Source organism: Tursiops truncatus, chromosome 9 (assembly GCF_011762595.2).
Source record: "Tursiops truncatus isolate mTurTru1 chromosome 9, mTurTru1.mat.Y, whole genome shotgun sequence".
Lineage (NCBI taxonomy): Eukaryota > Metazoa > Chordata > Mammalia > Artiodactyla > Delphinidae > Tursiops > Tursiops truncatus.
Genome location: NC_047042.1, coordinates 73831125 through 73843404, shown reverse-complemented (window position 1 = coordinate 73843404; position 12280 = coordinate 73831125). Strand labels below are relative to the sequence as shown.

At 39.9% G+C, this 12280-nt stretch overlaps 1 protein-coding gene across 2 annotated transcripts in view; it reads left to right on the top strand.

Moving 5' to 3' along the window:
- Nucleotides 1-12280, top strand: part of CTTNBP2 (cortactin binding protein 2) — a 155329-nt gene that overhangs the window by 70664 nt on the left and 72385 nt on the right. Inside the window, exons 4-6 of one of the 2 annotated variants that reach the window (XM_033863179.2) lie at nucleotides 2706-4335; nucleotides 10287-10490; nucleotides 11919-12018. In XM_033863179.2, coding sequence (XP_033719070.2) covers nucleotides 2706-4335; nucleotides 10287-10490; nucleotides 11919-12018 — 1934 coding nt within the window. Of the gene's footprint in view, nucleotides 1-2705; nucleotides 4336-10286; nucleotides 10491-11918; nucleotides 12019-12280 lie in introns of those variants that run through there. The other variant, XM_073809867.1, reaches the window with a different exon arrangement.

Below are 12280 nucleotides of genomic sequence, written 5' to 3'. Positions count from 1 at the left end.
TGGCGCAGTGGTTGAGAGTCCGCCTGCCGATGCAGGGGACGCGGGTTCGTGCCCCGGTCCGGGAAGATCCCACATGCCGCAGAGCGGCTGGGCCCGTGAACCATGGCCGCTGAGCCTGCGCGTCCGGAGCCTGTGCTCCGCAACGGGAGAGGCCCCAACAGTGAGAGGGCCACGTACTGCAAAAAAATAAAATAAAAATAAAGTGTGATGACCCATAGTATAGAAATACTATGGGCAGCGTGTGTGATGTGGTGGGAAAAACTTGAGACAGTTGGAGACCTGAATGAGTGCCGGGATCCTGACATGGAATAACTGGATGACATCAGGGAAATCGCCAACTTGGCCTCTAGTTAGTTGTTTTATAAAGTGCAGGTAGCCCTTATATTCTACAAGAAAACTTTTTTTTCCGCCTTCAGAGATAAATTCGGAAAATCATATTTTAAAAATAAGCTGAAAATTTACCCGATATGTGCTTTTTCCTACGTTGCTGTAAGAATTTGGAAGGGGAGGGGGTAATACAAAACATATTTAATATTTTCTTTATAGCTCTAATTTTCTGTATGCCTTCCATAGTAACCTATTGCTTGATGCATTTAGAAGAGTTAAAAGTGCTTTAGCTATTAATAAGTCCAATTTTCTGTGAGGCACCCAGATGAATAAAATATACATATACATCTAGTATAGGACAGCACTATTGTTTCCCAAATCTTACGTAATCTACTTATGAAGTCACCCCCAAATTTCATATAGTAGAGTAGAGTGTATGTGTATGGAGAGTTGTCTCTAATTATTCTTGGGGAATTATCTGTATTCCTGATCACCTCTTTATAGGACCCATTGCATTGCTATTCGGCGACTTCCTCAAAGCAGGAAGAATCCCAAAGTAAGTGAATCATACCTCTGACTGCTGGTTGGGCAGTGAGCCGTTCTCTGCTTTTGGTCTCGTGTGTGACTGAGGGGAATGGATTTCATGGTGAGGAACAGGAGCACGTTCTCAACTGATGGATCACATGCGAGCGTTTCCTTCCTCTGTCACTGATGACTTGGAACTGGCTTGAATAATCCCTGTCTCTCTTGAGAGTATATTTGTGTTTAACATCTGGGGGTTGCGGGAGTCCTTTCCATGTCTTTCATCAGGTAGATCTACTTTAACCTTATCTGTAAGGACCACCAAGGGAAAGCTTCTCTAGTTGAGAAGGTAAGGCATGTGGGCCGGCCTGACGACTACAGCCCAGCTTGGGATGTATCCCTCACAAGCACCTCATGGCAGATGTTTCCTGGAGAGAAGTGGGAAACCTGGGTGAACATGTTAGAATAGTGCATCTGTAAGGCCTTCGTATCCAAAAAGTCCATCAGCCTTTGGAAGTTTGATGTCTTTGTGAACTGTGTTGATTTCATTCATTCAATCAGTAGTTTATTAAGCACCACTGTGTGCCAGAGACTGTTCATTGCTGCACACAGCAGCAATGAAGACACAGTCCCTGCCCTCGTGGAGTCCTGTTGTAGTCGAGGTAGGCAGGTGCTAACCAAAGAGTGATAAGTACAAGGGTGGGAAGGACTGTTGTCTTCCACAGGATGGTGAGGGCAGCCTTGCTGTGAAGGTGACAGTTGAGCAGAGTCCTGAAGGAAGAAAAAGAGCCAGGCTTTTGTGCCGTTCGGTGTTTTTGTGCATATTAGAAAACCCACCTGGAGGTTTAAAAGTTTTTAAAAGCTTCTTCTCTATGTTTATCAGTTAAGCAAATGTTGCTTTGGAAAGCCTAAATCCTAGGGACCTGTGGCTCAGTGAGCAGACAGAGCCTTTTTCCTAAAGGAAAATGCACCCTTCTTTCCAGACAGATACAACCCCAGGCCTGGGCAGACACGTGGTGAGAAGGCAGAGCTGGATTTCGGTCCCTCTCACCCCTGCAGCCGGTCACCCTTGTGCAGTGCACAGACTCCTCAGTGCAGGCGCCCTGTGTGATGGGTGGTGGTGGAATTTCTCGGCAGAGAGAGCAGCAAGATTAGAGGCGCTGAGGCAGGATGATGTTCAAGAAACACCGGGGAGACCAGTGTCATGGGAACCAAGTGGGCAAAGTGGGATTGAAGGAGATGAGGTCAGACTTGGGGTTCACTGATACTGATTGTATTTCTAATAAGATATTTCTTATATATTAGTTCAAAGAACTTTCATATATGATTTTACATGATTTTTACAGCAACCCATCATAAGCTCAAAGAAGTTTACAAAAAACTAAGTAATATGATTAGCAAGTATAGGAGTTTAGAAATTAACTGAAGTCCTCTGTTTTCAGCACTTTTTATTAAACAGTGCCTCAAAGATGAGTAATTTTAAGGCATTAAACCTTAAAAAAAAAAAAAGTCAGTTCCCTAACAGAGTTCTGTTTTTACAAAGCAGACCTTGCTAAACTCTGTGTTGTGATTTTGAAGCATCAGGTAACTATTCTCCTTTTCTACAGTTAACTTTAATACATTAAATTTTTTTTTCTGTTGCTGTAATTTAAATGTTTTTTGTAAAACCGTTTACATCTAGTTTCTCATTTTAATGAGTCTCTAAAATATTATCTGTCATCTCACAACACATTTCAGAAACGTGGCACTTTAACCCAAACCATGTAATTGTTACAAATTAATAAAAATGTCTCCACTTCTTTGGCTGAAAGAATCCTCTGCCTATTAATCAGGGCTGTCCTGTGCATTTCTTTCAGCTGGAGATGGAAAAGCTTCAGCTCCAAGCCCTTGAGCAAGAGCACAAGAAGCTGGCCACCCGCCTGGAGGAGGAGCGAGGCAAGAACAAGCACGTGGTCCTGATGCTGGTCAAGGAGTGCAAGCAGCTCTCAGGCAAAGTCCTAGAGGAGGCCCAGAAGCTAGAAGAGGTGATGGCCAAACTGGAAGAGGAGAAGAAAAAGACGAGTGCGTTAGAAGAGGAACTCGCTGCTGAGAAACGAAGAAGCACAGAAATGGAAGCTCAGATGGAAAAACAGCTCTCAGAGTTTGACACAGAGCGGGAACAGCTTCGTGCCAAGCTGCACCGAGAAGAAGCACACACCACTGACCTCAAAGAGGAGATAGACAAGATGAAGAAGATGATCGAGCAACTGAAAAGGGGAAACGACAGCAAACCCAGCCTCTCTCTCCCCCGGAAGACAAAAGATAGACGTTTGGTCTCTATATCTGTGGGAACAGAGGGACTGATGACAAGATCTGTTGCATGCCAGACAGACTTAGCGATAGAGAGCACTGACCCCGTGAAGAAGTCACCTTTGACCGTGCCTGTAAAGCCTGCCATGGGGAGCCCCCTAGTTTCTGCCAATGCGAAGGGGAATGCGTGTGCCAGTGCCGACTTGGTCAGGCCAGGTATCGACAGGCAGGCTTCCCACGGTGACTTGACTGGTTCCTCTCTGCCCACTGTCCCACCTCCAAGCGCAAACAGAATTGAGGAAAATGGACCGAGCAGCGGCTCAACACCAGATTTAACCAGTAGCGCATCCCCGCTTCCCAGCACCGCCGCCCCGGCCGCTGGGCACACGCCCGCCCCACCTCCTCACAGTTTACATTCACCGTGTGCCAACACGCCTCTGCATCCAGGCCTGAACCCGCGAATCCAAGCGGCTCGGTTTCGATTTCAGGGCAATGCTAATGACCCAGACCAAAACGGGAACACCACCCAAAGTCCTCCATCCAGAGATGTATCTCCTACAAGTCGTGACAACCTAGTGGCCAAACAGCTAGCTCGGAATACTGTGACCCAAGCACTGTCAAGATTTACGAGCCCTCCAGCAGGAGCGCCCCCGAGACCTGGAGTGCCCCCCACGGGGGACGTTGGCACCTACCCCCCCGTCGGTCGGACCAGTTTAAAGACTCCCGGTGCCGCACGAGTTGACAGAGGAAACCCTCCTCCCATCCCTCCCAAAAAGCCAGGGCTCTCCCACACTCCTTCTCCACCGCACCCGCAACTCAAGGTTGTCATGGATAGCAGCAGGGCCTCCAATGCAGGGGCCAAAGTTGATAACAAAACTGTGGCTTCGCCTCCTTCCAGTTTGCCACAAGGGAACAGGGTAATAAGTGAGGAGAATCTCCTTAAGTCTTCCTCCCCTCAGCTGCCACCAAAACCATCCATAGATTTAACTGTGGCACCTGCAGGCTGTGCCGTTTCAGCCCTGGCCACGTCTCAGGTGGGTGCCTGGCCTGCTGAAACCCCTGGACTGAACCAACCTGCATGTTCAGAAAGTTCCCTTGTCATTCCCACCACCATTGCCTTTCGCTCTTCCATAAACCCTGTTAGTGCCTCATCCTGTAGAGCAGGTGCCTCAGACAGCCTCCTGGTAACAGCATCAGGTAAAGGGATTGGAATGTTATACCCTTCTTTAAGAATGTGGCCTGTCCTCTCACTTGCCTTTGTTTCCTTCACATTGCCTTGAAACGTTTTTTTTAATTTGGTACTTTTTTTTTCCTATTTCTTTCCTCTCTTTTTTTGTGTTTTGCTCTAAAGGCTCCGGGGTATGGTGATTCATCTTGCTATATGAATTGTGGTTTTGTTATGCTAAGTGTTGTCTTCTTTTAAAAATAACCTGAAAGTAGTGGTTTGGAGCACATGGAGACCATTAATTTAGAGAGACTGAAGCATTTCCATGGGAGGAAGGGCTCGTCCTTCTTATTAAATATCTGTCTCAGAAGACTTCAGTATTAGTGAGCCATTGCCAGACAGTCAGTTCTGTCCCTTCTGAGATGACATTTGAAAGAATGCTTTCAAGTAGTTATTGACACTACAGTCAACCTTGGGTTATCAAATTGATTAGAGGTGTTCTGTAATTGGTATATCCTAAGTTTTAATATCAGTTTGGTGTTTATTTTTTTTAACCTCAAAAATAGTGTGTATATTTGTAAGTCTCTGTTCTAAGTTTAGTTTATTTCAGAAGTTATTTAGAGCTGTCATCTCCTAACACTTGAGCACAGATGGATAACATAGCATGTGGACTATATTAGAGAAGGTTTCCATTGCAGATGTGGTTTATGAAGTCACCGAATCTGGGACTCTTGAACAAAGAATCGATAAAGAACTGGATTTTTCCCTTTCGTTATATAGTGCTAGAGGAAGCATTGCTTTTTATTGGCATTCATCTTTCACTGAGTAAATGTGGCTCTAAAATAATGTTACGGTGTCATAGTTCTGTTGAAACTTTGCAGGGTCTCTTCTACCCCAGGATCTTAGTGGTTAGTAGAGACTGTTGGTTCTAATGAGAGAGAACTTTAAGAATTAAAGGAAGATCTGAGCTGTGTTATATTTAAAATTTAGGGAGAAGCATGGGAATAAGAAAAACAGGTAGTACTGTACTTGCTAATTTTATCAGGTAATGAGAGCATTATAATGGGACTTATTTATCCAATTATAAGCTGTCTCCTTGAAATTAAGCTCTTTGAGAGGCTAGATTCATATTTTAAGGGGCAAAATTGGGAATTGGAAACAGCATGGACTTTGATGTCAGTCAGATCTGCCTTGGAATCTAGCTCTGCCATTGACAGCTGTATGTTTTGGGGGATTTTTCTTGAACTGAGCAACTTTTCTCATCCTTAACATGGAGCTTATGCTGCTCATATTGGGGAGGGTGGCTGTTAGGAGGATTTAATATCATAATGTACAAAGAGCATGGTATTGAGCTTAGAGCAGCATGAGTGATGAACAAAAAGAGGGGCTATTACTGCTTCAATTTACTGTTGCTTAAAGCATTTTGAAAATTTCCTTTAGAATTGACTCTGGTATTGCTTTGGGATGTCTTTCCAGGCATTGAGCATTCCATATTTTTTTTTAATCTAAAATGGTATTACTGAGCTGGATGGCCTTTCTCATGGCCTAAAATGATGTTAGCTCTTTGCCACAAGTTAAATCCACCCTCAAAGGAGGAATTTTTGCTACCATTCAAGGAGCATCAGAGAATGTGCTGTAAGGACTTAAGGTAGTTGCAAAACACAAGTTCCAAAAATGTTTGGGGACATGGCAGTGCTGTTGACATAAATGCATAGACTATAAAACAGAAAACACTTCCTGGGATATATGAATTTTGCCAGTTTTTTAAAAAATACAAAGCCATCTTTGCTTTATACCCTAGTGATTTGCCAGTAGTTGCCTTGGTCATTACTGTGTTCCAGAGTCCAGCTCCAAATGCCCTTTGTTTCCCATGGAAAAGCTTTAAAATCAGGATCCGTGACTGAAGAACTTTTGACAGCAGGATTTTAAGTTAACCTTTAAAGTCAGAGAATTCCTAGTCCATTATTTATTCACTAAAATGCCCTGCCTAGGATACCATGGGATTTTGGATAAAGGAACCATAACTCCTCTGAAAAAACACCTTTGCTTGTGTCTAGAGAACAAAAGAGGATAAATAGTGGAACCAAAGAAATAGCAGTCACTGAAGATCCGTGAAACTGGTTCCTCATTTTCTGTTCTCTGATTTTGCAGTTTGGCCAAAATATTCTTAGAACTGCAGGATTGCGTTTGGTGCGGTAACAAGCTTTTTTGTCATTTGATTATAAGATATAGTTTATTAGGAGAAAATGGAGGCAGTGGAAGTTATTAGTCATCAGCAAGAATTTACTGAACATTCTATTGGGGGATAGAAATGTTATTGCAGTTACATAGTTGGGGTGTATAACTCAACCGTGGATGTAGGTCAACCTAAACTTTCCAAATGAGATATAGGATTTCACCTGTTTTCCATTTAGATGCCCCTATTTTTGCTGCTGTGCCCGCTGCAACTAGGAAGCACCCCCCATCCTCCTTCCTAACCTACCTGTGCCTGGGTGAGCATGTGCCTCGCCAAAACATAGGCTCAGTGAAGGGTATGCATCTTGTAAATAGCCACTAATGTCATTGTGATTGCTAAGAGCAGGACATGGGGACAGAGCATGTCTATCAAATACCTGGTTGATGTGTTTTCCAATGTCGGTGATGAAAAAAGCACTGGACTGAGTATAAAAATGCAACGTTAGTCCATTTCTGCTCCTTGCTGTGTATTACCCTAAAGAGCAAATTCTCTCTGAGCTATTAGTTTTTCCATCTAAAAATGAAAGCACTGAACCAAAAAAGTAATAATAGTTCCAAACCAAAAAGATGTATTAAAATTGCCTGTTGAATTTTTCAAATAGCATCTCACTACCTCTCCCTCTTTGGAAATCTAGATCCCATGATCTTTCAAACTCTAAAAATCTGTTTCTATGTCAGCTTATATGTATGATAAACAATTATGGTTAAATGAAAGCACTGAGGAGAATTGCAATGACGAAGGATACCACTTTAATGAATTGTGTTGTAAATTACTCTAACTCGATTAGCAGTGTTATAGCCAAATGTTAAATTTTTAAATAACCTTTAAAATTATAAACAAATTAGAATTTCTTGCTGCTGCTGACCTTGTCAAATGAACACATTTTAATTGTTAGGTGAACAGAAGCCTAAACCAGAAATCACCCCAGGCAACTGAGTTTCCATACCCTCGCAAGCGTTGTTTCTGTTTTTTTAAAAAATTATTATTTGATACATTTTATTTAATTTGGTTCAGATTTTTTTCCTTAGGTAAACATATATTTAAAAAATTATCCTCCATGTTTAATTGGCTTAAAGGCTAAGTCAGAAAACGAGATTGATCTGAGCTATGAATGAGATTAACCTTCTCCACACTCTGAAGCTGATGCCAGAAGCTGTTCTTCACTCCTCTGCCATTGCATGTTCTGTCTGTTCCCTTCATCACTGCACGTTCTGCCAGATGCTCACTTTTACTAATGTTTGCACATGATACTGCAAAGCTGAATGACCTTTTTCTAACATCATTAAAGTAGCTGTATGACTGCAGGTCTGTTCTATCATTACTTAACCATTACTTAACCAGTCAACTAAATATTATCACTTTTATCATTGTCCGGAATTTCAAATGAACAGTAAACTCTCATGGTGAAGTTTTATTTTTCCCATCTTTATAGCAGGATTTATTATAATAACTTAAGCTTGCCTGTGCTGGAGAAAATTGAAATGATAGTGGAGATAAAAAAATGTAGTTAAACTTTAAGAATACTTGGTATTTATAAAGCATTTTTCACTTTTAAAAGATTATTAAGTGTATTTAAAATAAGAAAATAAAATTGATATATATTCTTCTGGAGTTTTGTATAACAGAACTGTAAGACTCTTGAGTGGTCTAGAGATTGAGAAAATTTTTGAATAAAATATTTTGTCTTAAGATAGCTTAACATTAGAAATGGAGTTTCCCAGGAAATTATCTCCATAATGGACTATTTCCATTAAAAAAGTTAAAATATATTTATATTTTAATTGTCCCCCAAAGTCTAGAATTGTATTAAAAAAAGAAAAATGAAAACAAAACCCAAAAGAATAGGAAACCATTTAATATATACCAGTTGATATTCTTAAAAGGGTGTCAAGAACTGAGACCCCTGGGGTGAGGTAGAGGGATTGAGAGAGACAGACAGAGGGAGAGACAGAAAGGGGACTGGGGTCAAGGTCGGGAGGGAGGAAAGGGAGAGAGACAGATAGACAGACTGACTGAGCATGAGCCACAGTCCCTCCTATTCCACAGAGGACCACAGTGCCAATGCGTTTGAATTGCTTTTGTGTTTGCTTTGCAGTCAAGGTTTCATACCTTGGTGTTTATAATTTCTCTGTTTATCATCTATTTCTAATAAGTACTGATTTAATTTTTGTGGGCTTGTTTCTTTGTTTTTAAGAAAATACAAAAGGTAAAATGTTATCAGAGAGGAGCCTTCTTGTAAGTATGAAGTAAAAAATCTTACTTTTGTAAGACGAGCTAATGAATATCAATGGGAAAATATCGTAAAGTTTAGATAAATATTTAATTTTGTGAGCAATGAATTTTATGTTATTGCAGTCTAATAAGGTAAAAGCAATAAGTTACTCAGAGACCCAAATAATTGATTCTGAAGATACAATACCCAGTTTTTAATAAGCAGTTTCATTTGTAGAAACTGCTTTTTTTTCCCCAAAGAATCTTTAAAATACTGAGAAATACTTTGATATGCACTTTTTTTTTAATACTTAGTGAAATAATTTAAGGCCAATAATTCAAGATTCAATTATGAGTTTATTACATATTAATATAACACCCATGTACTTAGAATATTATCCTGTTACCAAGGTGCAGGGAATATAAAAGCTCCACTATTGTATCTTACTACAGAGAATGTTACCAGACAGAGGTAGAAAGTGTACCCCAGGAGTGAATATGTGCACATATGCCCCATATACACACCAACTTTCAGGTTTTGGGGGCTCCATAAGGAAGAAATAAAAATGACTTATTTTGAAAGTTAATTGTATTTACGCCTAAAATACACTAAGTACCTATATATCATGTTAAATAAACATTTTTACTTTACTGTTTTTACAGCCTTTTGATCAAGGAAGAATTCAGAAAATTTTCCATGCTATATGCAACCGACTTCACACACTTAACAGATTCTCTTCTAAAGCTGCTAAATACTGATGAGAAATCTCTATGATAACTCTTAATGACTTTTGTTAAAACTCTATGGTAGAGTGTTCTGTTTTGTGGCTGATGAAAAGTTTTTGGTGCAAAATGTGAAGATGGCCAGATGACGTAGTCTTCAAAATTGTGTATTGAATATTTGTGCTGGTATAGTCTATATATGTTGTGCTTCTATTAGCTCTTGACACTGAATAGAAGTTGGCTGCCCATTATTTTTCTTCCCAAATAAGGGAATTCAAGGAATGTAAATAGATTCCTTGACAGTATTTGGTCCATCTCAGTGGTTTACGTAAAATTTATATTAAGTACCTTGGAAACATTGTAGAAAAAGGAAAATTTCTATTTTTTAGAATTATCTATATCTTATACCTAAAGATATCTATCAGTTGATACCCAAAATTGAGGAAATCTGTACATAATTTTAAAATTCAAATTGTTTTGAAACCCTGAGGAGGCGTTTGAACTTTCAAATCGAGACAGCTTTCTTAGTTTCCTGAAACCAATCACCCCTTTAACACTTATCTGTGCAAGACTGATGACTAAAAATAATTTGTCACCATGTATGTTAATTTAACTAACAGTAGATACAAGATTGAAATAACAGTACAGATTTATGCTAAAGTAAATATTAACAGATTGATAATGTTAGAAACCACGTAATCCTCTAGGGGTACATGTTCATGTGTCTGTGTGTGTGTAATTCAGAAAGGAGTGGGTAATAGCTGTCTCTTGACCTTGCTCCTACTCTCTAACTAGGGTCACTTTAACCCACAGGCTGGTCACCCTCCCTAACCCCTTTGCTAATGCGTGGTGGTCCTGCCCCCCTGGCTGGCAGGCCCACCCTTCTTCAGCAAGCTGCTGCCCAGGGAAATGTCACTTTATTATCAATGCTGCTTAATGAAGAAGGACTGGACATAAATTACTCCTGTGAAGATGGCCATTCTGCCTTGTATTCTGCTGCTAAGGATGGACATACAGGTAAGATGGTGGCATCTCACCTCACTGTATCACCCTCTTGCAAAAGGATGCAGAATCAAAAGCACCTGTAACCACTGTTATGAGCAAAAGGTGAATTTAGGTTTCAAATTTTCTCTTTCAGGTAGAATAAATAACTTTTTTACATGATTTAAAGATTTTATAAGCATTTTAAAAATCCAAATTGGACAGTTCCGTAATAATCTAAACTTTTACTGCAGATAGCAAAAAGTTATCTCTGTTTTATGCACAATGAAATGTATTCGGTTTGTAGAAATTTGGGGTCTAGTAACTGTAAAGGACATTTTCAAATAAAGCCCCCCCATATGTTATCGCTTTGGCCAGGACAAAATAGCTCTAATTTGTTAGAAATAGCTGGTGTCTGTGAAAGCAAAGCCTTAGGGCTTTAGCACATGCTGCAGTGAGGGAAAGTTTGAGTAGTTAGGAAAGGTCATGGGTCTGAAATTGTTCTGTAGTTGGAACAATTTATAGTTATTTGGATTTTTTTAAGAGAACGGAGAGGTTGTACAATTATAAACGACATATCGATGAAGTCGGGGAATTAATCTTGTTCCTTGAAAAGCAAATCTTAGAGTCAAATATACTAAAACATACAGTAGTGCAGATAAAGAGATGATTCGATGGCAAGAACAAAGTCAAATAGTATTGCATATGTAAGCCATGTGATCCTTGGATAATTCACATAATGTGGCTTCCTTGGAAGTTTTCAGAGCTTCTCTCTGTTCGAGTGGACTACATGCAAGATTCTAGTAAACTACAAGATGATAGCTCATTATTTTAAAAGTATTTTGGAGTACTTCTTCCAAAGTACTGTGGGAATTTTCTCTAAAGAAATTCAGTCTAGTTAATAACATGTGGAATGTGAGGTCTAGGTGCTATTTTTGCCTGAGTCTGATGACTTTGTGTGGCTTCTCCTTGATCTTCATTCAGGGAGTTAAGTATAAGATGACCACAACATGAAAGCATTTTAGAGATTAAATTAAACATCATAAAGTAAGAATTTAACTATTTAAATACAAAGAATGGTATATCAATTTGGTGAATGGATTTTGTTCTCCATCCAGTAATATTATTTTTGGGGATTGACTGATGGGAAAATCTGATAAAACATTTTCTGACATATGACGGCCCTTTCACTCATCAGCAGCTCCTCTCCCCCCGTCCCGCCAAAAAAAAGAGAAAGAAGTCATGTCTTAGTTGGTGACTCTGGGGTATTACAATCCTGGGGGAAAGGGGCCGCTTTCCCTTTATAACAGTCTGTGGAGTCTCACAGCGGCCCTGAAACAAATTGTCAGATGAGCTGTGCATCAGAGAGGTCCCTTGGGGTTAGTGTTTGTCTACAGCTCGTACAGAATTTGGTTCATCATGACTAAGTGGGGAATTAAAATGGCTTTCTATTAAAATCCATAGACTGTGTGAGATTGCTGCTGAATGCAGAAGCCCAAGTCAATGCTGCTGATAAAAATGGCTTCACACCCTTGTGTGCTGCAGCTGCTCAGGGACATTTCAAGTAAGTGATGCTCTTAATTTTTTTTTTTTCCTATGAAAAGAGCCTCTTTATAATTTGCACACATATTTTAGTTCTGGCTGAATGTGTAAACTAGTGCTTAAGATCCATTGGCAAATAAATTCAACTAAACATATTTGAGAATTTAAATGCAAAGTAGGATCCTAAATTTGCTCTTCTTTTTTTTTTGTTGTTGTTTGTTTTTTATACAGCAGGTTCTTATTAGTTATCAGTTTTATACACATCAGTGTATACATGTCAATCC